Here is a 26,543-nt window from a genome sequence, read left to right on the forward strand (position 1 = left end):
GGCATTATAGCCCTAGGAGCTCCAGGGCCACAGTTGAAGGGAGTTGTCCCCGCTGAACAAGTAGGGAAGTTCTAGGCCCCCGGTGCAAACCTCTAGATGAGTCCCACTGGGCTTCTGCTTCCAGGGAGGGATTAACTGAAGTGTAATGAATATGGTTCCAGGGATTGGGGAGGAGCAGCTAATTCTTTCTTGGAATGTTCATTAGGCCTCTGCAGACAGCAAGTCCAGACACCCTTCCCAGCCTCCACCCTGGACACTGGGCACCAGGCCTAGGGGAGGCTGCTGCCCCTCCTTTCTCCTCCTCCATTGGTGTTCTCAGGGACTCCAATTTCCTTCCTTTCTCAACCTTTTACCAGAATGGCAGAGGCGGCCTAAATTCACTGAGGATGTGTGCTGAGAGCCCTTGGTATCCCATTTCCCATTCCCATTCCCTCTGTCCCACTTGACAAAGTGAACACTGAGATCCAGAGAAGGGGTGTGAACTGGCTGAGAGAATGCGCTCAGAGTACCAGGTCTCCCTTTGCCACCCCACCAAGAAAGAGCCTCGCAGCCAGAGCCCAAAAAAGAGAAGGAGGGAGATCTGCAACGCTGCTGATTGGTTCAAAGTTCTCCGGAGCTATCCAATAGGAGGGGAGGGCGTGATCGGGGCTCGGGCTGGGGTATGCGCGCGTCTGTAGGCTCGGGCGTCTGGAGACTGGGCGGTTCCTCCGCCGTTCCAGTTACGGTCATGATCCTTGGGTCTGCTCATCACTGCCTCCGCTCCCCTTCGGTCTGCCTGCCACCCGCATCATGGGCCTAGAGCTCTACCTGGACCTGTTGTCCCAGCCCTGCCGCGCCGTCTACATCTTCGCCAAGAAGAACGACATCCCCTTCGAGCTGCGCACCGTTGAGCTGCTCAAAGGTGAGCCCCCGCAGGCAGCCCTTTGGGGGTCTGGATCGCCTGAGTGCAAGACCGACCCCTCCCACCGGTGCCGCTTCACTGTCGGGCTGCGAGTACAGACAGATAGGAAGACAGACTCTCCAACGTGGAAACGTAGCATCCGTTTTCAGTTGTGTATTTTTAAAAAGTGTCGACCTTTGCCAAGTGAAAACTAAGCATTCTTTAAAATAGAGGTTAAGGGGGAGCGAGACAGATAGAGATTGTTAGGGTTTGGGGTGAGGATGGGGAAGTGGAGTGAGTGCCCCAGTATCTTCACATAGCCACTTAGGAGAACAAGGAAACTGCCTCCTCATTTACTAGTAGGAGTACTGCCATCTCTGAATTTCTGCATCTGCTGGGAGGAGAAGGTTGTTCCATCTAGATCTGGTTTCTTCTTTACTATTACCTACCCCTGCCTAGGTCCTCTCCATATTTACAGAATCTGGTAAGGGAGGCAGGACTATAACTGGATAATAGAGCAAGCTCCAGATCCAGAGCCCCTTAGGCAGGCCAGGAGGGAGGCCCCTGCCTGGCTGAGCCTGCCCACCTTCTGTCTTTGGTGCCCCCAGACTGGGCCTCCAGCTGCTACGCTGTCACCTTGCTCTGTCTTTCCAGCCCTCCCTGAGGTGGGGGTTGGGCATACAGGATGTTTGTGGAGGGAAACTGGGCAGGGGTAATTTTGTCCACTCAGTAGAAGGGCAAAGAGGCCCACAGTGAGCCCATGGCTAGACTGGAGCCTGATTCCACTGAGGTTGTCTGATTCCATGCACAGTAACTGGTATACCCTTAGCACTGGCTGGGGCTGGGGAGGTAGGTAGAATTGAGTCAAACATGGGAACCCCCTTTGGGGAAGGAGCCTTGAAGGTTTGGCACAGGAAAGAAAGAATAACTGAGCTGCTGGAGGCTGAGTGGCTGAATGGAGCAGGAGTTCCTAGTGAGACCAAGGATGGGCTGAGGGCTAGAGACAGGTATGGCTGGAGCTCTGGGGTGTGGACCAGTCTCTCAGCCAGCATAAGAAGACAGATTGCAGGAGGTGAGCTGTAGTGTCTGACATGGATTGAACTGGCTGGCTCTATGTATGTACAGAATAGCTTCAAGAAATCACCTTTTTCTCAGGCACAAGTTAGAATGCTGCTTGGCCCAGGTTTCAAGGGGATGGAAACAGGAATGGTGCCCCACCTGGATAGGGGCCTCAGAAAGGTCCTGGATGCTGAGTGGAGAAACACAGAGACCTTGGGGGGCTCAGGGTTCTCCTCACTGCCCCACTGGTCTCTTTCACAGGCCAGCACCACAGCGATGCCTTTGCCCAGGTGAACCCCCTGAGGAAGGTGCCAGCCTTGAAGGATGGGGATTTCACCTTGGCTGAGAGGTAATGGTGGGTCCCTGGACTGCTACATGGCCATGTGGGGATGGCCTGGATCATCAGTCAGTCATCAGTGTGTTCACTGTTGATGGCCTGGATCCTGGCTTATGTACCCTGAGCAACTGTGCTAGCCCCAGGGTGGAGAGTGCTGGAAGTGGGCAGAGGTGCCAGGGCTGGGAGGGCCATCTGGTGTTGCTCCTGTCATATTTATGCTTTGGCTGTGTTGGGGAATGGTAATCCAGTACCTCCAGATACATCCTTCAGTATCCATGCTTGGTCCCCCCATTTTTGTAGAAGCTTTCTCTGAGAATCCCCCCTTCTGAAATCCCATAACATTTTATTTTTGACTTGGTACCCTTACTTCAGATTGTAGGATGACTCAGTGTAGAGCTGTGTGACTCTGGGAAGTCACCTAACTTCTTTGACCCTCACATTTCTACTCTGCATGGTGGATGGAGATAGTGAAATGTGCCACCTACAGGAGTTGGTGAAAAACATGCCAGGAGAAGGGGCCTGTCCTACCCAGGGGTTGGCCCCTGTGGAGTAGCTGAAAAGTGACTGGGACATCTCATTCATTCCTGCCATGCCTTCCAGTGTGGCCATCCTGCTGTATCTTAGCCGAAAGTATAAGGCCCCCGACCACTGGTATCCGCAGGACCTGCAGGCTCGCGCCCGTGTGGATGAGTACTTGGCATGGCAGCACACAGCTCTGCGGAGTAGCTGCACTCGAGCCATGTGGCAAAAGGTGAGCCCTGGGGGTTGGTGAGGGGAGGGACCCTTCCCAGGATGCTCAGGGGGCTGTGATTTCTGTTTAAAACATTCTGTCCAGACCTGAAACCTTAGAACACTAAATTCTAGAGTGCCAGAGACAACAGCCAACTTGTTTCTCAGGGGGAAAACTGAGGCAGAGCCAGGGAGTGACTATCCAATGTGCCTTAATTACAGAACTGCTAGAAATTAATTCTATGCCCCTTTCCAGGCTGCCTGGGAATATTGCCTTTTGGGGGAGAAAAAAATCTCACTGTGCTTACACACATACTTTCCAGATAGAGAGGTGTTATGTGAAAAAAGTCAAACTAGGAAAAAATGAGGAGACATTTCAATAAAGATCAGGTTTCTGGGTATGCAAGGATTTTTAAGTCTAAGATCAGTGGAAGACTTAAAAGAAAAGCCCAGTTGACTTGACCCATAGAATGAAATTTTGTGCAAGGACAAAAAGGATTAAATTGAAAACAAGCAAAGAACTGGGGAAGATCTTGGCAAAGATATGTTAGAAAGAAGTAACATTATTTATTTATTTTTTACAGAGACAGAGAGTGAGTCAGAGAGAGGGATAGACAGGGACAGACAGACAGGAACAGAGAGAGATGAGAAGCATCAGTCATTAGTTTTTCATTGCGCGTTGCAACACCTTAGTTGTTCATTGATTGCTTTCTCATATGTGCCTTGGCCACGGGCCTTCAGCAGACCGAGTAACCCCTTGCTGGAGCCAGCGACCTTGGGTTCAAGCTGGTGGGCTTTTCCTCAAACCAGATGAGCCCGCACTCAAGCTGGCGACCTCAGGGTCTTGAACCCGGGTCCTCTGCATCCCAGTCGGACGCTCTTTCCACTGCGCCACTGCCTGGTCAGGCAGAAGTAACATTTTTAATATTTAAGATACTCTTAGAAATCCATCAGACAGACACAGGAGGAAAATAGGCAAAGCAAGCCAGCAGGGATTTAATGGAAAGAGAAAAATGGTTCATAAATGGATGGAAACATGTTTAACTTCAGTAAAACTCAAGCAAATGTATATTAAAACAGCACATGTGTACCATATTTACTCATCAAGTGTTTTTGAAATGTGTACCCTGAGTAATTATTTGTAGAGTGCTGGTACACAGTGGGTGCCTTTTGTATGTGAGGGAATGTGAAATGAGCAGGCTTATACTCTGCTGCAGGCAGGGTAGCACGGTTTTTTTGTTTTTCTTTTTGCATTTTTCTGAAGCTGGAAACAGGGAAAGACAGACTCCCGCATGCGCCCGACCGGGATCCACCCGGCACGCCCACCATGGGGCTACGCTCTGCCCACCAGGGGGCGATGCTCTGCCCATCCTGGGCATTGCCATGTTGCGACCAGAGGCCTGAGGCAGAGGCCACAGAGCCATCCCCAGCGCCCGGGCCATCTTTGCTCCAATGGAGCCTTGGCTGCGGGAGGGGAAGAGAGAGACAGAGAGGAAGGCGCGGCGGAGGGGTGGAGAAGCAAATGGGCGCTTCTCCTGTGTGCCCTGGCTGGGAATCGAACCCGGGTCCTCCGCACGCTAGGCCGACGCTCTACCGCTGAACCAACCGGCCAGGGCGGTAGCACGGTTTTGAAGGGCCATTTGGCAAAAGGTAGGTTTCCGTTGCCTTAAAAGTATCCTCATTGTGCTGGGGGAGGAGTCCCCTCAAGCTGGTGGGGGCAGACCTGGTGCATTTGAGTGCAGAGTGGAGAGAAGTCAAGTAGAGTGAGTGTAGACCTTTGCTCCTCAAAAGTGTGGTGGTCCACAGACCAGGAGCGTCAGCATAACCTGGGAGCTTGTTGGAAACACAGTCTCAGGCACCATCCAAACACACTGATTAGGAATGTGCACTTGAACCATATTCCACAGGGATCACCAGTACATTCCCATTTGAGAAGTCTAGGTGTGGTAGGAGGTGGAACGTGGGGGAGGATGGCAGCTACACTGGTGAGGGCCTGGTGGTGAGGCCTTTGTGGTGAGGGCAGTGGGAGCCATGGAAGGCTTTATGCAGGGAAAAGATATGGGCAGACTGAGATTGCAGAAAGGTCCTCCTGGCAGCTCTGTGTGAGGACCCAGGGAGAGGCGGAGGTTGTCCTTGTGTGAGTAGGAGATGAGGCCTGGACAGTTGGTGGCAATGGGTGGAAAGGGGTAGGCAGGAGCAAGGAGAAATCTGAAGAACTGATAATTAGATAAATTAGATGAGGAGAGAAACCAGGTTTGGCTTTGAGCAGAAACTCAGCCCTCTCCTGCCTGCCCACCCACCAGATGATGTGCCCTGTGATCTTGGGTGAACAGGTGGCACCCGAGACATTGGCATCTACTTTGGCCGAGCTTGACTGGTGCCTGCAGCTACTTGAGGACAAGTTCCTAAAGGATGAAGACTTCCTAGCTGGTCCCCACATCTCGATGGCTGACTTGGTGGCCATTACAGAGCTGATGCATGTGAGTGCCATTAGGTGGGGTGGCCCATTAGGGATTGGGGTGTCCTGGGAGGGAGCCAATGTACTAGTTCATGTTGCCCTTTCTAGCTGTGGCACCCTAGGTCAATCAATTCCTCCTCTGTGCTTCAGTGTCCTCATCTGTAAAATGGGATTTTAAAACCCCACCTTGCAGGGATATTAAGGAGCTTCTCAAATGTCTCCTGGGAGAGAACCCCTAGCCTCTCACACATGGGGCAGAGGACAGAAAATCCACCTGAGGGATCCCTAAACCATGTCATGTTTTTTGTGTTCAACCATGGCCAGCCCCTCCACCTGGCTCCCTCTTCCCATAGCCTGTCAGTGCCGGCTGCCAGGTCTTTGAAAGCCGACCCAAGCTGGCCGCCTGGCGCCAGCGCGTGGAGGCTGCGGTGGGGAAGGACCTCTTCCAGGAGGCCCACGAAGTTGTCATGAAGGCCAAGGACCTGCCTCCAGCAGACACTGCCATGAAAGAGAAGCTGAAGCCCTTGATACAGGTTTTGTTGCATTGAGTAGGGACGGGGCTTGCAGCAGATGATGGAGACTGTTGTCAAAATAAAGAGACAAGGCCCTGGCCGGTTGGCTGAGTGGTAGAGCGTCGGCCTGGCGTGCAGGAGTCCTGGGTTCGATTCCCGGCCAGGGCACATAGGAGAAGCGCCCATCTGCTTCTCCCCCCCTACCCCCCTCCTTCCTCTCTGTCTCTCTCTTCCCCTCCCGCAGCCAAGGCTCCATTGGAGGAAAGATGGCCCGGGCGCTGAGGATGGCTCTGTGGCCTCTGCCTCAGGTGCTAGAATGGCTCTGGTTGCAACAGAGCAACGGCCCAGAAGGGCAGAGCACCGCCCCCTGGTGGGCATGCCGGGTGGATCCTGGTCGGGTGCATGCAGGAGTCTGTCTGACTGCATCCCAATTTCCAACTTCGGAAAAATATACACACACACACACACACACAAATAATAATAAAAAAAATAAAGAGACAAAGCTGCCTCTTTCCCTGGCCGTGAGAAAAGACACCCTGCAACAGTCTTTGGTTCCCAAGTCCCTCCATACATCAGGCCTGTGTTTCTTCTTTTGTCTGTTTCCTTATTCCACTCTTGCCCCTTCCACTCCAACTTTCACTTGACCTCTGGAAAGCACTTTAGTAAATACATATTTGACCCTGTCCTTTCTCTGTTTGAAACTTTTTGCCTCTCTGCCTTGAGGTCAGTCAGGTCATTGAACTTTGCATCCAGGCTTTGCCCTTACACCTCCAGGCTTCCCCCTGCTGCTGGTTGCACACAGTAACCCATCATTTTCCAGGCTCCCTCTCCAAGCCTTAGCCTATTGGCCTTGGCTCATGTTGATTCTTCTGTTTACAGGACTCTTCCTCACCTTCTTTGCCTGGTACTCCCCTTAGGCTCCCTCCCCCATCTTTTGGCACTTGTCACCATGTTACTTTTCCAGGAAGACAATTTGACCTCTCCAGCCCAGTCTCTCCAGTCCTAGTGCTTGCTTCCTTTTTTCCTGGCAGGAAATTGATTCCATGCACCCTGGGCTGAGCACATGTCAGAGATTGGAGTTGACTCTGAAGAGATGTCAGAGGACTGGCCTCTTTCCTGGGTCTCTGGAGTGATGCTTTCACCCACTGTGGAATATAGGCTAGTGCATGAACCTCCTTGAAGGGAGGGAAGTCCCAGGTTATTTCCTGGTCCTCGAGGTGTTGCTGAGAGGCCTTGCTCCCCCAGGCCTACTTGTAACCCTGATCACAGTCCACCTGGTGGGCGTGCCGGGTGGATCCTGGTCGGGCGCATGCGGGAGTCTGTCTGACTGTCTCTCCACGTTTCCAGCTTCAGAAAAATACCAAAAAAAAAAAAAAAAAAAAAAAAAAAAAAGATAAAAGGTACTGTAAACATTGCTGGTTATTCTGGGACCTGGCTACCATCCCCTGGTGGGCAGTTCTTACTCTGAGGCCAAGTTGCTGTAGGCACAAGAGGACACCAAGTCAGATGTCTGGGCCAAGCAGGGATTCAGCGAATCTGAGCATCGCTGCCCAATCCCACATGTAACCCACACGTGATACTAGGTCTCCTGATCAAGAGTGCAGATTTGCATATCGAACATGAAGTTGCCTAAATTTGAAGTGGTGGCAACTCATTAAAATTTTTAGAAATTCTCTGTGACGATGTAACGGTATTAGGGGGGATCATAGGGAAAGCCCCTACAGGTATGTGTGTGTTTGGGGGTGTTCAGACCTGTGTTTAAATGCATTAGGCAGCCTGACTAGGCGGTGGCGCAGAGGATAGAGCGTCGGACTGGGATGCGGAGGACCCAGGTTCGAGATCCCGAGGTCTCCAGTTTGAGCAAAAAGCTCACCAGCTTGACCCCGGGTCGCTGGCTGGAGCAAGGGGTTACTCAGTCTGCTGAAGGCCCATGGTCAAGGCACATTTGAGAAGGCAACAAAAATGATGATTGATGCTTCTCATCTCTTTCCGTTCCTGTCTGTCTGTTTCTATCTATCACTCTCTCGGTCTCTGTAAAAAAAATAAAATAAATGCGTTAGGCAGGAGAAGATCGCGGCGCTTTGGAAAGCCACACGAGACGGAAAACCGCGGCCAGTGTGGCGGGGGCGGGGCGGGGCGGGGCGGGGGCGCGGGGGGCCTCCCATGGTTCTGCCAATGCCTACTTGCGAGAGAGGGTTACACCTGGCTAGCAGGCAATATGTCTTCCGGAAATTTGTGCCAGATCCCACGAAGGTTGTCAGCTGAGGCCGGTGCAGCCTAGGTAGCCAATCGGGAGGCGCTGTGTGCCTGCAGAGCCAATGAAGAGCCCGGTTTCCGTGGCGCCCCGCCCTGTTCCCCAGTCCGGAGTCTTGGGTACACCGTCTGGTTTCTGCAGTTTCTCCGAGGCTGCAGCTCGCACGCCTACCCACCCGACATGCCGTTCGTTGAGCTGGACACAAATTTGCCCGCTGGCCGCGTGCCTGCGGGGCTGGAGAAGCGGCTTTGCGCAGCCACTGCCGCCATCCTGGGCAAACCCGAGAACGTGAGCGTGGGCCGGGGAGCAGCGGGCTGGGCGTTTGATGGACCAGGGGTCGGGCTCTTTCCACTCTCCGACTTCCCCACGGTGACCCTGACCCCCCTTCCCAGGGACACTCACCAAGCTTTGACCTCTCGCGGTCCCATCCCCCGTGTCTGCTCAGTATCGTCTTCCCCAGCCATGACTCCGACGTGACCTCCCAGGACCCCGTCCCATACCCCTAGCCCTGACTCCGTGTGGCCCGCGTGTCTCCGTGTCTCCAATTCCGTGCTTCCCTGTCCTCAGCACCAGTCTGGCTTGCACTGACTTCAGGCGAAACTTTTTTGTGCCCTTCAGCGCGTGAACGTGACGGTGCGGTCCGGCCTTGCCATGGTGGTTGATGGCTCGGCCGAGCCCGGTGTGCAGCTTATAGTCTCTTCCATCGGTGTGGTGGGCACGGCGGAGGACAACCGTGGCCATAGCTCCCGTTTCTTCGAGTTCCTCACTAAAGAGCTGCAACTGAGCCAAGACCGGTGCGTAGGGGTAGGAAGAGGACACTCTTGGGAATGCTACGAGACCGGGGGACATAATTTCAAGTCAGGGCCCCTCCTAAGGGAAAAAAGTAAATTCCTCACTTTACTCTAGAAATGTCTAGTGTTCTGGGGGAGGGCCCCTGGTGGTGGGTTCACCTTTAGAGTTTTAGCAGAATTGAATGAAATTCTGGCCGAGTGTAGTTCTGGGTGAGCAAGGCTGATGTATAACCACCATCACGCCCTTGACATTCCCACTGCCCTGTTGGAGGGAGAACACTAATGGAGTGAGGCAGGCTTGCAAAATACCTGGTAGGCTAAGGCAGGCTGGTCTGGGAGCTCATGGTGCCTAAGGGTCTTGCAATACGAGGTGTTGGCCACATAGCTAATGACATCTTTTTCTCTGTCCCCCTAAGGATTGTTATCCGCTTTTTCCCCATCGAGCCCTGGCAGATTGGGAAGAAAGGGACGGTCATGACTTTTTTGTGATTGACACGGAGTACATCCAGGACATCTGTGAGCTGGCCACCTCTTCCAAAGAGGTCTCCTGGCAGAGGGCCTGGTAGATACCATCTTCTGGCACTCTCACATGCTGACATGCCTGTGACTTCACAATCCTCTTCTTCATGCTAAATAAATGAAGAGAGCTTCATCTTTCAAACATGACTTTTTTATCCCACCAAGGCATTCTGGTCCACCCTGGGCAGTGGGGTTGGTTTATGAGGTGGGGACCTTAGGGAACCTGGAAGATGGGATAGTTCCTGTCTTCAGGGTTTCTGTTTCATGTATTTAGGCTATTCAAATTGGAAGATGGAGGGCTCAGCCTGGAGGCCCAGTTCTACATGCCCATGTGCAGGCTGCTGGGGGGTAGGGGGTGTTGACAGCCTGGGGCTTCCTGTAGACTGTTGACCAGATGTTCCTGTCTTTATTCTGGGCTGGCCTAGGTAGTTCCCTGCCTATAGACTGTTGTGCCTGGCAGGGAAGACAGGCATTCCCAAACTCCCATCTTCTCACATGAGTCTTGCTCAGAATTCTCTAGCTGTCTGTGTACCTTGTACAACCTATATCCCAGAATGGCAAACTTAGAAAGTGTCTGCCATTAGAAACTGAATGAATGGGATCTCCTCCCCTCCCCTAATACCATATCATGCTTTCACATTTTAGAGCATAAACACAGTACAGACAACTGTTTCCAGACACAGTTAAACATTTGATCACCCTTGTCTTTCATGCACCAGTAAAATATCAAATTCAGATTTTCAGTCTCACTATTTAATATAGTCAGTTTCCATAGGGACATGTCTCCCTGCTGTGTTTGAACCAGACCTCTGCTAAGGACTCATTAAAAGGTAGAGCTTGGGCCCTGTCAGTGGCACAGTGGATAAAGCCTTGACCCAAAGAACTGGGGTTGTTGACTTGATCCCAAGGGTGCAATCAATACATGCACAACTAAGTTGATGCTTCTCTCCCTTCCCTTCTCTCCTCCCCCCTTTCCTCTCTCTCATGGAGTTCCTTCCCCTGGCAACCTATCCCAACTGTTTCTGGACTCATTCTTCTGCCAAGATAGGTGTCTTGCTTCCCATATTAATGAATGGGAGGGATCCAGGCCTAACCCTTGCCAGAACCATAAGGCAACAACAGCCTCCTATCTGGTCTTTCCACCTTAAACTCTTACCACCACTCTAGTGAGTGATGTCATCTGTTTGCTGTGGGACTGGCCCCTCTCCCTTCTCCAGCATTATCTCTCCACACTGAAACTGAGCTTTGCCCCATAGTAATACTGTGCTGCCTGTGGCTCGTGCTTGGCTGCACTGTTTCTCACCTCCAAACCCTTGCCACACAGCTCCCTACTGCTTGGGCCACCCTTCCCATCTTTTTTCAACTCATTCCAGATCATCTGTCAAGGTACAATTTAGGGGTGGGAGCTACATCCAAGCCTGCATGTTATCCATTGAAACCATCTATTTATGCTTCAGCTCACTGCCCCCTCCCAAGGCTAGATAAGTCAGAGAGACAGACTCCCACATGCGCCCCTACTGGGATCCACCTGGCAACTGCCCCCCCCACATGGGGCCGCTGCTCCATTGTTTGGCAACTGAGCTATTCTAGTGCCTGAGGTGAGGCCATGGAGCCACCCTCAGTGTCCAGGGCCAACTAGCTCATTCCAGCCATAGCGGGAGGGGAAGAATAAGGGGGAAAGGTAGATGGTCGTTTCTCCTGTGTGCCCTGACCAGGAATCGAACCCGGAAATTCTACACACCAGGCCAACACCCTACCTCTGAGCCAACGGGCCAGGGCCTATATATACTCTCAAGATCAATGTAGGTGAAGCATTTATTATTGTAACTCCTGGCATATCTAAAGGTTTACTGTACTGAACTGACTGAATTCTTCATTTTACTGTCTTTGAGGTTAAAGAGAAAGCCGTAACATTCAACCACAGTGTGAAACTGTTTCCTAAACTGCTTAGCTCCCAAGAGAGTAACCTCTCTCAGGCAGAGAATTTGTTAGAAATCTTTCCACACTGGACCCACTGTTGGGCTTTGAAATTGTCACTCCCTCCTTGGACATTCATTTGCCGGGTCTTGGTTTCTTTCTTTCTTTTCTGTTTCAATAGTTGATTGTTTTGGGGGCTTCCAATTCTTTTCAGAAGAGATGAGGTACAGGTAATATGAAAGAGAATATTGTTGTTCCTCTGGTTCTCTCTGAAGTGTTCCCCAACTTTCCGTTGCCTTCAGAGCACCTGCCAGGTAGTAACAATAACACCTGAGATCATTTAGCGACTGCTGGGGGGCAGGCACCGAGCTCAGCGCTTCCCAAGTATTACAAGTTGTGGAGCCCAAAGTCCGACTGCGAGCTGGCGCTCCAAGCCTCAGAAAAGCGAGGACTGAAGCCAAAATCCAGGATCGGTCACCACTAAGCGCCAACCCATTCCGAGCGGTTCCGAAGGTCGCCCGCTTCATTCTAGCTAGCAGGTCGGCAGCCGAGCGGCGCGTGCGCCCTCGTTGATTGGCTGGCGAAGCCGGCACTGGAGCCAATGGGAGCTCGCCTTGTTGTCAGGCGCGCAGCCGGCTGTAGCGGGGGGGTCTGGAGAACTGGCAGTTGCCGTGGAGACGCCTGGTGAATTCTTGGGCCGCGGGTTTAGAGGCGGCCCTCAGGGTTGAGGAGCGGGTCTGCTAAACTGGGGGCGGGACCGAGGCTGGTGCGGACGCAGTCGGTAAAGCAGAAGCGGGTGAAAGGGAGAGACGAGGTCGGGCTTTCCGGGTGCCCCACGGACCATTCTACGTCTCTTGCCGCCGCCCTGGGGTACCTAGAACGAGCTCCGGCCTCGGGAGTGGTTCACAGTAACAACGGCAAGAGCCACCATTGATTCGCCGTCTGCCAGGTGCAAAGCCTCGACCGGCGTCCTTTCACTTCACCTTCATTGCAGCCCCGCGAGGTGAGTGCTATTACCACCATTTACAGGGGTAAGGGAAACAGACCGAGAGGTGCAGTGAGTTGTTCAAAGTCACTCACCCAACCAGTGGGTCAGCTCGACTCCAGACTGAAAATTTTGACTACAGTGCCACCCTGGAGGAGGCGGACCAGGCTAGTTGAACTTACTTACTCTCTTAGGTGTCTGCACAAGTGGTTTTGGGAGCCACTTACCTCTTTGGGGCCAGGATTACTAAAGGTTGTAACCCAGATGGTGGGATTCCGTGCAGCTAAGGTTCCATGCCTTCTGTGTGCTTCATAACTGGTTTGAATTAAAATATCCTTAGAATGGTTTCGTTTGAGGTTGGCAAACTTTTATTGTAAATGTAAAACTATTTATATCAATCTAAATAGGTTTGCCTATCCTGGACATTTCATGTAAATGGAAACATACACGTGCTAGTCTGTGACTGGCTTCTTTTACTTAGCGTAACGTTTTCCTGGTTCATACAGGTTGTTAGTTCATACTTTTTATTGCTGAATAATATTCCATTGTTTGGGTATACCACATTTTATTTAGCCATTGATGGACATTTGGTTTGTTTCCATTTTTAGGTTATTATGAATAATGTTGCTGCGTGCATGCCCTTATTAATTTTTTACAGTGGCATATTACTTCCTCTTGTGGATGTACCATAGTTTATTTACCCACTCAAATATCTATGGCCATTTAGGTTGCTTGCAGTGTCTTGCAATTACAAACCGCTGTGATGAATGACCCTGTGTGTATGTAATTTCATATTGTTGGAGGTACATCTTCAGGGCAGATTCCTAGAAGTGGAATTGCTAGGTTGAAAGACAGATGGGTTTGTAATTGCCATGTTCCCCTCCAGAGGGATTATACCAAGTAGGATTCCCACCAGGAATGGATGAGAACATTGCCTGTTTCTCCATAGCCTCACCAACAGAGTGTGCTGTCATACCTTACAATTTTTGCCAGTGTGATGGGTGAGAAATGTTATCTCAGTACTGTTAAATTTTTATTTCTCAGCCCTGGCCAGTTAGCTCAGTCAGTTAAAGCATTGTCCGGAAACACCAAGGCTGGGTTGGATACCAGGTCAGGGCACATATGGGAAGCACCAGTGAATGCATAACTAAGTGGAACAACAAATGAATACATCTTTCTCTCCCTGCCTTCTTCCCTCTCTCCCCCCACATCTCTCCCTGCCACTCCCCTCCTGTTCTCTCTCTGTTCCCCTTCCATTCTGTCTCTAAAATCAATAAAAAAAAATAATTATTTTGTCTCTAATTATTTGTGAGTTTGAATTTTTTTTTTAAGTGAGAGGAGGGGAGATGGTGAGACAGACTCCCACATGCACCCCGACCCCAATCCACCTGGCCACCCCTGTCTGGGGCCGATGCTCAAATCATCTAAGTCAGGGGTCCCCAAACTACGGCCCGCATGCAGCCCCCTGAGGCCATTTATCCGGCCCCTGCCGCACTTCCAGAAGGGGCACCTCTTTCATTGGTGGTCAGTGAGAGGAGCATAGTTCCCATTGAAATACTGGTCAGTTTGTTGATTTAAATTTACTTGGTCTTTCTTTTAAATATTGTATTTGTTCCCGTTTTGTTTTTTTACTTTAAAATAAGATATATGCAGTGTGCATAGGGATTTGTTCATAGTTTTTTTTATAGTCCGGCCCTCCAACGGTCTGAGGGACAGTGAACTGGCCCCTGTGTAAAAAGTTTGGGGACCCCTGATCTAAGCTATCCTCAGTGCCTGCGGTCGACACTCTGACCAACCGAGCAACCCTCAGCGCCTGGAGCCGATGCTCGAACCAATCGAGCCGCTGGCTGTAAGAGGTGAAGGGGGAAAGGAGAGAGAAAGAGAAGTAGATGGTCGCTTCTCATGTGTGCCCTGACCAGGGATTGAACCAGAAACGTTTGCACGCTGGGCTGATGCTCTATTCACTGACCCAATCAGCCAAGGCCTCTGAACTTTATTTTTATGTTTGAAAGCTAGTTGTATGTCTTTTTTGAATTGTCTGTTCATATATATTCCCCATTTTTCTATCAGGCTTTTGTCCTCAGGGTTATTGAAAAATTGTGGTAAAGTATACTTTACATGAAATGTACCATTTTAACTATTTTTAAGTGTACAGTTCCGTGACATTAAGTACATCCATACTGTTGTGCAGTCATCACCACCATCCATCTCTAGAATGTTTTATCTTCCCAAACTAAAATTCTGTCTCATTAAAATTAACTTCCCATTATTCCCTCTCCCAGCCCTGGCAGCCACCATTCTACTTTCTATCTCTATGAATTTGCCTAATATAGGTACCTCATATGAATGGAATCATGTATTATCTGTCCTTTTGTGACTGGCTTATTTTATGTAGCATAATGTATGTTTTATCCATGTTGTAGCATGTGGCAGAATGTCTTTCCTTTTTAAGGCTGGATAATATTCCACTGTATGTATACACCACATTTTATTTATCCATTTATCTGTCAATGGACACTTGGGTTGCTTTCACCTTTTGACAGAGACTTTATTGGGAATAGCATTTTGTACCTTGCAAACACATTGAACTTTCTTTATTGGAAACTCTTTTATTATTTTTTGTTTTTGACAGACAGAGAGAGTCAGAGAGAGGGACAGATAGGGACAGACAGATAGGAAGAGAGATGAGAAGCATCAGTTCTTCGTTGCAGCTGCTTAGTTGTTCAGTGATTGCTTTTTCGTATATGCCTTGACCTGGGGCAGGGGGTATAGCAGAGTGAGTGACCTCTTGCTCAAGCCAGCGACCTTGGGCTCAAGCCAGTGACCATGGGGTCATGTGTATGACCACATTCAAGCCAATGACCCGTTACTTAAACTGGTGAGCCCATGCTCAAGCTGGCGACCTTAGGGTTTCAAACCTGGGTCCTTTGCATCCCAGTCTGATGCTCTATCCACTGGCCACCACATGGTCAGGCGGAAACTCTTATTCTATTGATTTGTTATCTGTAGGTTTTTTTAAATTGTGGTAAAATATACATAACAAAATTTCCTATTTTAACTATTTTAAGTTTATACAGTCAGTAGCATTAAGTGCATTTACATTATTGTGCAGCCATCACCACCATCTTCTCCAGAACTCTTTTCATTTTGCAAAACTAAACTCTTTCCCCATTAAACAATAGTTCCCTATTCCCCTCCCTCAGTCCCTGGTAACCACCTTTCCATTTCCATCTTTATGAATTTGCCTATTCTAAATACCTCATATAAATGGAATCATATAATATTTGTCTTTTTCTCTCTTTCTTTTTTTTTCTTTTACAGAGACAGAGAGAGAGTCAGGGATAGATAGGGACAGATAGACAGGGACGGAGAGAGATGAGAAGCATTAATCATCAGTTTTTCGTTGCGACACCTTAGTTGTTCATTGATTGCTTTCTCATATGTGCCTTGACTGTGGGCCTTCAGCAGGCCGAGTAACCCCTTGCTCGAGCCAGTGACCTTGGGTCCAAGCTGGTGAGCTTTGCTCAAACCAGGTGAGCCCGCGCTCAAACTGGTGACCTTGGGGGTCTCGAACCTGGGTCCTTGGCGTCCCAGTCTGACACTCTATCCACTGCGCCACTGCCTGGTCAGGCACAATATTTGTCTTTTTGTGACTGGCTTATTTCACTTAGCATAATATAAGTTTTACCAATGTTGTAGCATGAGTCAGAATGTCCTTTTTAAGTCTGAATAATATTCCATTATCGGAATACCATAATTTGTTTATTCTTTCATCTGTCTATGGATACTTGGGTTGCTTCTACTTTTTTTTTTTTTTTTCTGAAGCTGGAAATGGGGAGAGATAGTCAGACAGACTCCCGCATGCGCCCGACTGGGATCCACCCGGCACGCCCGCCAGGGGGCGATGCTCTGCCCCTCCGGGGTGTCGCTCTGTCGTGACCAGAGCCACTCTAGCTCCTGGGGCAGAGGCCAAGGAGCCATCCCCAGTGCCCGGGCCATCTTTGTTCCAGTGGAGCCTCGCTGCAGGAGGGGAAGAGAGAGACAGAGAGGAAGGAGAGGGGGAGGGGTGGAGAAGCAGATGGGTGCTTCTCCTGTGTGCCCTGGCGGGGAATCGAATCCGGGACTTCTGCACGCCAGGCCGACGCTCTACCACTGAGCCAACCGGCCAGGGGCTGCTTCTACTTTTTGACTCTTGTAAATAATGCTACCAAGAGCATGGGTGTGCAGATATCTTTTTGAGATTCTGCTTTCAATTTTGGGTATTATACACAGAAGTGGAATTACTGGGTCATATGGTAACTTGATGTTTAATTTTTTGAGGAACCACCATATTGTTTTCCACAGCAGCAATGCACAGAGTTCTGGTTTCTCTCTGTCCTTGCCAACACTTATTCTCTCTCTCTCTTTGTTAATAATAGCTAGATGCAGGGTTTTAATGCTATAGTTTCTACTTTTCTCTTATTATTTTTCACATTGTATTGTGTCACTGTGTCCATCATGGCATACCTTATGGTGAAACAGTTTTCAGACTTAATCAACAGCATTCGTTTTCTGAGTTTGAACCTAGGAGATAAAATAGCTATCAGCCTAGGAGAGGTTTGAGTCTTCCTGGTCTGTGAAAAAGGCTGCACTTCCTTTTTTGTAAGACCTTGGAGAGCTCAGCACCCATTGTGAAATCCCATGCTAGAAGTCATTGCTGTAAGCAGTGTTGGCAACAGTAGTGGGCATTTTATTTTATGGAAGTGGAGCATGTGTTCAGTCTGTCTGCTAACGTCCGTTCCCACTGCCTGTTGGGTCCTTCCAGGGCCTCTGCCAGCCTCTCAGATGGGACTTTTCTGGCTCCTCCTATCCTCCCTGGCTTGTTTATTGGTGCCCTCTCCTATCCAGCTCCTCAAGTAAGAATCACTGCTGCTCTTCCCAGCCTCCCAGGTGTCCAGTACTGTGAGTCTACCTCCTGGAATGTGTCCCCTCTATCCCTACTGCCACTGCTCCTCCAGGTTCCTAGCATCTCTGTTTAATAACAGCTTTATTGAGACATAATTTACATACCATGCAGTTCACATGCGTCAGATGTAGTTTTTAGTGTAGTCACAGAGAGTGTAATCATTACCACAGTTTTAGAACATTTTCATTATCCCAGAAAGAAACCTCATACCCACTAGTAGTCACTACCCATTTGCCCCTCTCCCCCACTCTCTACTCTCTGTTTCTATATATTTGCCTATTCTGGACATTTCATATAAATTAGACAATATGTGGCTTTTATGACTTGACTTCTTTCATTTAGTGTAAGGTTTTTTTTTTTTTTTTTTTCTTTTCATTTTTCTGAAGCTGGAAATAGGGAGAGACAGTCAGACAGACTCCCGCATGCGCCCGACCGGGATCCACCCGGCACGCCCACCAGGGGAGAAGCTCTGCCCACCAGGGGGCGATGCTCTGCCCATCCTGGGCGTCGCCATGTTGCGACCAGAGCCACTCTAGCGCCTGGGGCAGAGGCCACAGAGCCATCCCCAGCGCCCGGGCCATCTTTGCTCCTATGGAGCCTTGGCTGCGGGAGGGGACGAGAGAGACAGAGAGAAAAGCGCGGCGGAGGGGTGGAGAAGCAAATGGGCGCTTCTCCTGTGTGCCCTGGCCGGGAATCGAACCCGGGTCCTCCGCACGCTAGGTCAACGCTCTACCGCTGAGCCAACCGGCCAGGGCCTAGTGTAAGGTTTTCACAGTTCATCCATGTTGTAGTGTGAATCAGTCAGTTTAGTCTATTTTATGTTGAATGATAATCTATTGTATGGACGTACTTACATTTTATTTATTCACTCATCGTTTGATAGACATTTGGGATTTTCCACTTTTCAGCTGTTACGAATAATGCTGCTGTGAACACAGTGAACAAGTTTTAGTGTGGACATTTTTATTTTTCTTGTGTAGATACCAAATAGTGGAATTTCTGTCTGACATTTTGAGGAACCACTAGACGGATTTCCACAGTGGCTACACCACTTCATATTCCCATCTGGTGTATGAGGTTCTGATTTCTCCACATCTTCACCAATTCTGTCATTTTTGCAGATTTCAAACTTGTCTGTCAGCACTAATTTTTTTTCTTTATACAATATTTCTAAAGATGGTATATTCCTCCTGAAAACTCACAGTGGTTCCCCTATTCTCTACTACGGAATGAAGTTTTGGTTCCCTGGCACAGCACCCTCCCATCTTCCACACCCACCCCTGTTCTCAGGCCCCTTGTTGGCCCCTGTTTGTCTGCCACCCCGCTCTCCCTGCCTCTGCTTCACCGCAGTCCACTGCTGTGCTGTCCCTTTCTGGAGGCTGAAGCAAGGGCTTACTCTACTCCCTTACCTTTCTTGATCCCTTCTAATGAATTGTTCTTCTCCACCCTTAGATGTTGCTTTGCTTCTCTTTATTTTATGCAACTTTTGAAAAAAATAATTGTTTATAGATCCATTGTGTCTGCTGAGCAGTAAACCCTGGGGACAGGAGTTTGTCTCACTCTTCTGTGTCATGACACCTGGTGCCTTGCCTTGCAAGGGCACATGCTTAAGCTGAGGGACTGAAGGGCTCCCTGTGTGACAGACCACACAGCTGTCCCCAGTCAGTCACTCACCAACCTATGTGGCTAGAGCTGGGGAGGCCCATGGGTTTGGAGACTGGTTCCTGGTGGACCCCTGGCATTGTGACATTCTTCGCTCTTCATGGACCCTCCCTTGGTCTGTCTGTGTCCTCTCTAGGAGACTTGTGGACTGGTGCAGCCTCCACAGGAGATGGGAAGCTGTGCTGAGCGGTAGTGCTGAAGCTCTCGAGTATGGTAAGGACTGATGCTTGCCTATTTTGCTGATGTCACTGTTCTGTTACTTAACTCCTGGGGTGAGGGGCATTTTCCTGAGAGGACCCTGAAGACTCTCACTATGGGTAGCCTTCCTCCTGCCTGTTGGCACAACTTGACCTGTTGAAGTGGCTTGCAGGGCCTTGTCATGGTTGCTAGAAAGAGACAAAGTTAACTCATTTTGTTGGAATCTGTTATTCCACTTCCTGAGTCTTCCTCTATGTTGGGTCATTGCTGGGTAGCTCTAGCCTCTGTTCCTTTTGCAGTGGACAGTACCCAGGACATGCTCCCGGAATGGATTGGTATGATCTTCCCAGACATGTTCTGGTCCTTCCGTTACTAAACTCAAGGGGTTTGCCGCTTGGGGTGCTCTGTCCAAGAACAATGTTGTTCCAAGGTGGTTTTATTACTTGCAGCAAGTAAAGGACACAGGATTAATAGCTGAAGCTGTCTCATGAAGGGAGGCTTAGTCATTGCTTATATACACTATTTGGTCAGTTACTTGTTAATTTATTCTTTGCAGTTTGCTATATTATCAGTTGAGTTCCTGTCAAGCTCATCCTGTTTACTTCTGGTCTGCAAAATACTGTATTGCATTTAACATTTATCAGGGAATGGCCCAGACCTTGAGACCCTTTTAGTTAGTCCTATCTAACACTTTTTTTTTTACTAGATCATTTATTATTCATTCCCTATATTCTGAGAAGGCCACAGTTGTTCAAGGCAGAATAGACTATGGAGCAGAGTTGTATTAATTGTGTGTTGTTGAAGAGACAAGTGACATCTCATCTAAAAGCAAATCTTTTCTTTCCTCAAACCTCTGTTTCTAGATTCGAATTGCAGCTTTAAATGCCAGCTCCACGGTTGAGGATGATCATGAAGGAAGCTTTAAAAGTCACAAAACCCAGACGAAGGAGGCCCAGGTATATAATCCATGGTTTTCATCTGCAGGTAGACCTTGCTTCTCATTTCTATAAATGGCATCTCATTTTAAATGCATTCAGTTATATTTTTAATGAAATTTAAAGGATGAGATCGTGGGAGGTTGGAGTATTAGGATTGTTTCCACTACAGAGGGTACAGCTGACAGTTAACAGGGCCCTGACTACAGCCCCCATTATATACATTTTTCACTTAAAAAAGGCAAAGTTTTTACTGCATGAAAACTTACCCCATCTTTGTTTGCAGGAAGCAGAGGCTTTTGCCTTGTACCACAAGGCCCTGGATCTGCAAAAACATGACCAGTTTGAGGAGTCTGCCAAGGCCTATCATGAGCTGCTGGAGGCACGCCTGTTGCGAGAGGTGAGGCACCAGCAGGCCCTGAGGTAGGCCCTGGAGCCAGGTGACCTTGGACGTGTTATTTCCCCTGTCTGCCCTTAAGCTTCCCCACGTGTAGAGTGTGTCCCTCATTGGGTTGTTGTGAGGGTTGAGTGAATCCAGTGAAGCCTGGAGAATGGTTCTTGGTGTGTAGTAAGAGCTCTGGAAGTGTCAGCTGTCACTGTTACTTCATCTTCACAACTACTCTGCCAAGTGGGTGGTGGCTATTATCCCCATTTTGTAGTTTTGGAAACAGGCTTGTGAGGTGTTGATGGCTCAGAGCTACTCAACAACTAAAACTTTAGAGCTAGGATTATAGTTCATGGTTTTCTGATTCCTGTGTGCTACCTGTGGGTGGTAGATTTTGGCAAAATGCCATTGTTTTGATAGCCCTGAGCTCAGGGAATCTGTGTAGGTGTGCAATGGGGCTTTTGAAAAATGTAGTTAGAGGGGTTGGGAGACCAATACAGGTGCAGGCTGAGTGAGCAGAGCCACACTGAAGACATGGACATGATATAGAGGGGCAGGCAGGGCAGGACCTGGATCTGGCATGAGGACCATGCTGGTGGTGAGGTGAATTAGCTTGAATGAGTTAGCTGGGTCATGGAAATGTTATCAGGAGGTTTGAGAATTGTTCTCAATCTTAAATTGATTTAGGATGATGATGTTTATTTCATTAAGAGGAAAGGTTTTTACCTGGAGTCTATTCTAAGTGAAATAAGCCAGACAGAGAAAGAAAAATATCATATGACTTCACTCATATGAGGAATCCATTGAACAATGAGAACTGAGGAATAGAAGAGAGGCAGAGAAAGTGTCAAAGAGTCCAGAGGGAAAGGGGAAGAGAAGGGGGGATCAAAGAAGGGAAAGACATTGGTAAAAGTCTATAAACATGACACATGACACAGAGAGATAGAGGGCGGGATAGTAAATTATGGAGGAAAGGGGGAGTGTAGTGGGGGGAGGGGGAAAGGGGGGTATCAAGAAGAACAAGGGGGAGGGAGAGAAATGTATTCGGGGGTACACTTGTAACTAGGTAAACACAACAAATTAAAATCAATTAAAAAAAAGAGGAAAGGTTTTTGTTTTCAAGTACTCAAACACCAAACACAGAAATGATGTGTAGTAAGGAAGCAGACAGACTCCATCCATAGGCATTTTGGGGACCACCTAGTCCTTCAGTTGGGTAGAGTCTCCTATAGTCCCAGGAAGACAGACACTGGTGTCTCAAGCATAGCTTGTCAAGATTCTTTGGGACTAGTTTACTGTCTTGGAATTAGGGCTGTAGGAATTGTGACCCACCCCTCCCCTATTAGTAGGAAATGAGTGAGGGCCCAGAGAGGGAAAATGATTTTTATTCCACTTTTACTGAGCACCAGCTATGGGCCAGGTGCCGGGCACGTTTTAGGAGTGTGTCTTTCCTGTCAGGCCACAGTGAGTGGGCCTTGGAAACATGAGCGGGTAGAGCACAGCACTGAGCTGGCAGTCTAAGAACATAGCTGATTCTGGGTGCTGGCCCAGCACTTGACAGAGGCCAGGCATCGGGCCTTTGACTGAAGGGCACTGGCTGTGTGTCAGTCTTGTAGTTGTAGCTGTGTCCATCTCTTTTTTTTTTGGCAGAGACAGAGAGAGGGACAGACAGATAGGAAGGGAGAGAGATGAGAAACATCAATTCTTCGTTGCGGTTCCTTAGTTGTTCATTGATTGATTTCTCATATGTGCCTTGACCACTGGGGCTACAGCAGACCAAGTGACCCCTTGCTCGAGCCAGAGACCTTGGGCTCAAACTGGTGAGCCTTGCTCAAACCAGATGAGCCTGCACTCAAGCTGATGACCTCAGGGTCTCGAACCTGGGTCCTTTCGCATCCCAGTTCGACGCTCTATCTAATACGCCACTGCCTGGTCAGGCGGAAATTACTTCTTTGTGCCAGTCACAAAAATTACCATAATTTCTAACATACAAAATATTTTCTGTATTAGAATTATTTTACTCTGTGTCCTGTGGTTAGAACAATGGTTTTTCTAATTGGTGGTTTCTTAGAAATGATAATGTTTTCTAAGAGTTATCATAGCTTTAAAAAATTTTTTTTATTTATTGATTTTAGAGGGAGAGGAAAGGAGAGAGAGACAGAAATATTGATCTGTTCCTGTATGTGCACTGACTGGGGATTGAACTGGCAACTTTTGCATTTCAGGATGACACTACCCAACTGAGCCTCTTCAGTCAGGGTTATCATAACTTTTTTTAAAAAGCACGTTAACAATCTTTATACTCTTTGAGGGGGGAGGAGGGTCGGGATGACTTCCCAGCATAAGGCCTGGCCAAGCCGCCCTGACTGCAGCCGAGCATTGCCTTTGTTCCAGTAATAGCTGCATTACTGCCGACTGACCTTATAATCCTGTGCACCTTGTAAAAGTTATGATTTTGAATTGCTGCTTTTAATAACGTTATATTAAAGTTTTAATTAATGAAAAAAAACAATCTTTATACTCTTTGGGCTCACTTTCACTTTTGATATTTAGGGAAGGAGTTATTGTCCTTATATTACAGAGCTCCTTGGGACACTAACTTTGTAGTTAAATCAACTTGTCCATGGTCAAGTGGCAAGTTAGAAGGTCTAGGACTCAGCCTCCTAACTCCTGTTCCAGTGCCCTTCCTACTGAAGGATGTAGGATGTGTAGGGATGTTGGCTGCCTAGGCACTTGCTGCCTGCGTAAAGTTCCAGGCCCTGCCTGCTGTACCCAGGCGGTCTCCTCACACTCTGTTCCCCATCTTCTAACCTGATGTCTGGCTTACTTGATGCCATGTCACCCTCGGGCATAGCGGGAGTGATGGGAGGGTTCTTTCTGTGTTTTTGGTGCCCAGACTACCTGCAAACTGCCTCACGGTTGTCTGACCTTTCTTGTCTGTGTGCCCCAAGCTTGAGGGGTCCTCTAAGAACTGTGGTGCAACGCTTTTATCTTCCAATGGAGGATGTCACCAGAGTGGTCCAACGGCCTGCAGCCAGAGGCCAGCCTGGGAGCCAGGTGTCCTGCTGACTCTCTGCTGAGGTTCAGTACCTAATGTCACGTCTGCTCTTCTGTTTGTTTTTTCACAGGCAGTTTCATCTGGTGATGAGAAAGAAGGGTTGAAACACCCTGGGCTGATGCTGAAATATTCTACATATAAGAACCTGGCCCAGCTGGCAGCCCAGCGAGAGGAGCTGGAGACAGCCATGGAGTTCTACTTGGAGGTACAGCTTTGGCAGTGCTCAGTTCCCTGGTATTTTTGAAAGGTCTTGGTGGAAGGAGTGAGGTTGAGGTCTTATTGGCTGGAAAGAATTTGTAGTGGTACATCATCAAGCTGTAGTCCCCAAGGCTCTGGTCTGTAAGTGTTAACAGTGAGTTCAGAGAGGCCTGGAGAGCAGGGGCCTATGTGTGCATTCTTTCTGTGCCACTTAGGGCACTTGTACTATAGGTGAATAGTCAACATCAGTATAATGGGAATAATAACAAAAGATGTTGGTGCCTGACATGTGGTGGCACAGTGGATAAGATGTCAACCTAGAATGCTAAAGTTTTGAAACCCTGGGCTTGCCTGATTAAGGCATATATCAGAAGCAACTACTATTAGCTGATGCTTCCTGCTCCTCTTGTTTCTCTCTTTCAAAAAATCAATAAATAAAATCTTTAAAAAAATCATTGTGAAAATTAAATGAATTGGTATGTGTGCTAGTGCAAAGAACAGAGCCTGGCACCTGACATCCTGTACCTATTCATAATAGTAATGCCATTATTTCTATAATACTGTCACCATCTCTGTAGGCACCTCTGAAGTGCCAGACACTGAGCTACCTACTTTTTATGCACCTGCTGACCCTCTCATTATCTTGCAAGGAAGGTGTCTTTATTCTCATTTTAGTGGTGAGGATACTGAGGCTCAGGATCGTGCTGCTGGTCCAAGCAGCGGCAGAAATGTGAACCGAGTCTACCTCCAGAATTCAATCTTTTTAGAATTCCGCAGGACTCTTGTATCTTATTTTAATTCTACTTCTTTCATTTTCACTTCTGTCTATACTTGAGAAACACAGATGTTTAGATTGACAGAATATATCAAGAAAATGTTCTGAATGAGGTAAACTGGTTCTTGTAACTTTTATTTGCCACTTTCCTGGATAGTTTGAGTGACTGGGACAGTGTTGTGTCCCTCCTGTCATCATAGGCAGGCTCAGTGAGAGAGCTGACTGAGTGTGTATGTGTCCTCTGCTGCTTCCAGGCGGTCATGCTGGACTCCACGGATGTCAACCTTTGGTATAAAATCGGACACGTGGCCCTGAGGCTCATCCGGGTTCCGTTGGCTCGCCATGCTTTTGAGGAAGGGCTGCGGTGCAATCCTGACCATTGGCCCTGCTTGGACAACCTCATCACTGTCCTGTATACCCTCAGCGATTATACAAGTGAGTAAGGCTTTGATGCTTTCTTCCTTGTGCTTGTATTTTTGGGACAGAGGAGGGATGGTGGCTGGGATAAGCTAGAAACCAAGGTTAACACTGAAGGTCTTTTTGTCTGACTGTCAGGAAGAATGGAGATGTTTTTATATCCCTTCTTTATTCTGCTTGTCTTTCTTACTCAATTGAGATTTATTGAGTATGTTATAATAGTAAGTAGCATGAGAGGTTTTCCCTTTGGTTATCTCATTTCATCCCAGCATTGTGCTAGGACCTGTATCTTTTTTTTTTAAGTGAGAGGAGCGAAGGCAGAGAGACAGATTCTCACATGCTCCCCATCCACGATCCACCCAGCAAGCCCACTACAGGATGATGCTCTGCCCATCTGGTGCCGTTGCTCAATAACTGAGTCATTTTTTCAGAGCCTGAGGCAAAGGCCACAGAGCCATCCTCAGTGCCTGAGGCCAACTCGCTTGAACCAATGGAGTCGTGGCTGTGGGAGGGTAAGAGAGAGAGAAAGGGGATGGAGAGGGGTGGAGAAGCAGATGGTCGCCTCTCCTGTGTGCCCTGACTAGGAATTGAACCGCGACATCTGCACACTGGTCTGATGATCTACCAGTGAGCCAACTGGCCAGGGCCAGAACCTGTATCTTTAACTTGCTGACTGATGGCTTAACAACCGCAACTTGATTTTTTCTGGTGCCAGGGAGCTCACTACCTCTTGAAGCTGCCTGTTCCTTTGCAAAGCAGCAGTGCTACTGGGAAGATTGCTATTAGAGCCCCAGTCTGCCTTCCAGATGGTTCAGCTTCCTGGTCTCGTCCTTGCCCTCTGCTCTTGGCCTTGCCTTCTGCTCTGCAGTGAACATCTCTGCCTGTTAAACGGGCTGGTCCAGAGACAGGTACAGATCAAGTGTTCTGGCCTTGGGGGTTTTGGTCCTTCCATGGAGGTCAGCCTTCTCAGTGAATGCTCTGAGGCCAGAGTAGAGGGTGGGTCTCTGAGCCCAGGAGTGCTCTGAGCCCAGGAGCACTCTGAGCAGGGCTGACCACGTTTGCTGCAGGCTGGTCCCAGCAGAGCCCAATTATGTTTTTGATGACAGACATGCTGACCAGCGTTTGTTATCACTTCCAACATTTATGCCTGGAAAGCTGCCTTACAGAGTTTTCCTTTTCCTTTTTAAGGAAATGTCAAATAGCACTAGGATGGAGTTTGTTGAGAAGCATGGGCCTGCTCACCTGTTCCCACCTTCAGTTCTTGTTCTCTGCAACCACTTTATAAATCTTTTTGAGATAAAATATACACACAGTGAAGTGCACACCTGAGTTCCATCAGTTTATACAGTCATGGTGCACTTTTGACTGGTCACAGGACAGCAACAAAAGACGATAGAAATGTGAAATCTGCACCAAATAAAAGGAAAATCCTCCCAGTTTCTGTAGGATGATGTGGCAGCATATGTGCATGCGCAGATGATGATGTAACACCGTGTATACAGCGGAACAGCCCACGGCCATGCCAGTCG

The 26,543-nt window shown here is 48.6% G+C and overlaps 3 protein-coding genes across 6 annotated transcripts in view; all 3 read left to right on the top strand.

Moving 5' to 3' along the window:
• Positions 1–642: 642 nt before the first annotated feature.
• Positions 643–6,426, top strand: LOC136325508 (glutathione S-transferase theta-3-like). Of its 3 annotated transcripts, none has more exons than XM_066260009.1 (5): positions 643–901; positions 2,201–2,288; positions 2,877–3,027; positions 5,309–5,485; positions 5,788–6,426. In XM_066260009.1, exons 1-5 carry the CDS (start codon positions 790–792, stop codon positions 5,932–5,934), a joined length of 675 nt encoding a protein of 224 aa, XP_066116106.1. In that variant the 5' UTR covers positions 643–789; the 3' UTR covers positions 5,935–6,426. The 3 variants fall into 3 exon arrangements, with proteins under 3 accessions (XP_066116106.1, XP_066116105.1, XP_066116104.1); XM_066260008.1 differs by having other exon boundaries at positions 5,339–5,485; positions 5,817–6,426; XM_066260007.1 differs by having other exon boundaries at positions 644–901; positions 5,817–6,426.
• Positions 6,427–8,326: 1,900 nt separating this feature from the next.
• Positions 8,327–9,681, top strand: LOC136323197 (D-dopachrome decarboxylase). Its single transcript, XM_066255017.1, has 3 exons — positions 8,327–8,517; positions 8,848–9,023; positions 9,437–9,681. Exons 1-3 carry the CDS (start codon positions 8,410–8,412, stop codon positions 9,507–9,509), a joined length of 357 nt encoding a protein of 118 aa, XP_066111114.1. The 5' UTR covers positions 8,327–8,409; the 3' UTR covers positions 9,510–9,681.
• A 2,424-nt stretch (positions 9,682–12,105) lies between these two features.
• The window catches only part of CABIN1 (calcineurin binding protein 1), a 156,954-nt gene continuing 142,516 nt past the window's right edge, over positions 12,106–26,543 (top strand). For both annotated transcript variants that reach the window (XM_066260010.1, XM_066260011.1), the window contains exons 1-6: positions 12,106–12,459; positions 19,185–19,261; positions 20,110–20,202; positions 20,468–20,581; positions 23,695–23,829; positions 24,852–25,032. In XM_066260010.1, coding sequence (XP_066116107.1) covers positions 19,259–19,261; positions 20,110–20,202; positions 20,468–20,581; positions 23,695–23,829; positions 24,852–25,032 — 526 coding nt within the window. In that variant the 5' untranslated portion in view covers positions 12,106–12,459; positions 19,185–19,258. The remainder of the gene's footprint in view (positions 12,460–19,184; positions 19,262–20,109; positions 20,203–20,467; positions 20,582–23,694; positions 23,830–24,851; positions 25,033–26,543) is intronic.

Source organism: Saccopteryx bilineata, chromosome 2 (genome assembly GCF_036850765.1).
Source record: "Saccopteryx bilineata isolate mSacBil1 chromosome 2, mSacBil1_pri_phased_curated, whole genome shotgun sequence".
NCBI lineage: Eukaryota > Metazoa > Chordata > Mammalia > Chiroptera > Emballonuridae > Saccopteryx > Saccopteryx bilineata.

Bases quoted from the DNA above. Each gene is read 5' to 3' on its own strand.
- LOC136325508 (XM_066260007.1), top strand. From the start codon at position 790: ATGGGCCTAGAGCTCTACCTGGACCTGTTGTCCCAGCCCTGCCGCGCC. The intron at 3,028-5,308 runs GTGAGCCCTGGG...CCCACCCACCAG, and splicing joins CTCGAGCCATGTGGCAAAAG to ATGATGTGCCCTGTGATCTT. The intron at 5,486-5,816 runs GTGAGTGCCATT...CTCTTCCCATAG, and splicing joins CCATTACAGAGCTGATGCAT to CCTGTCAGTGCCGGCTGCCA.
- LOC136323197 (XM_066255017.1), top strand. From the start codon at position 8,410: ATGCCGTTCGTTGAGCTGGACACAAATTTGCCCGCTGGCCGCGTGCCT. The intron at 8,518-8,847 runs GTGAGCGTGGGC...TGTGCCCTTCAG, and splicing joins TCCTGGGCAAACCCGAGAAC to CGCGTGAACGTGACGGTGCG. The intron at 9,024-9,436 runs GTGCGTAGGGGT...TGTCCCCCTAAG, and splicing joins CTGCAACTGAGCCAAGACCG to GATTGTTATCCGCTTTTTCC.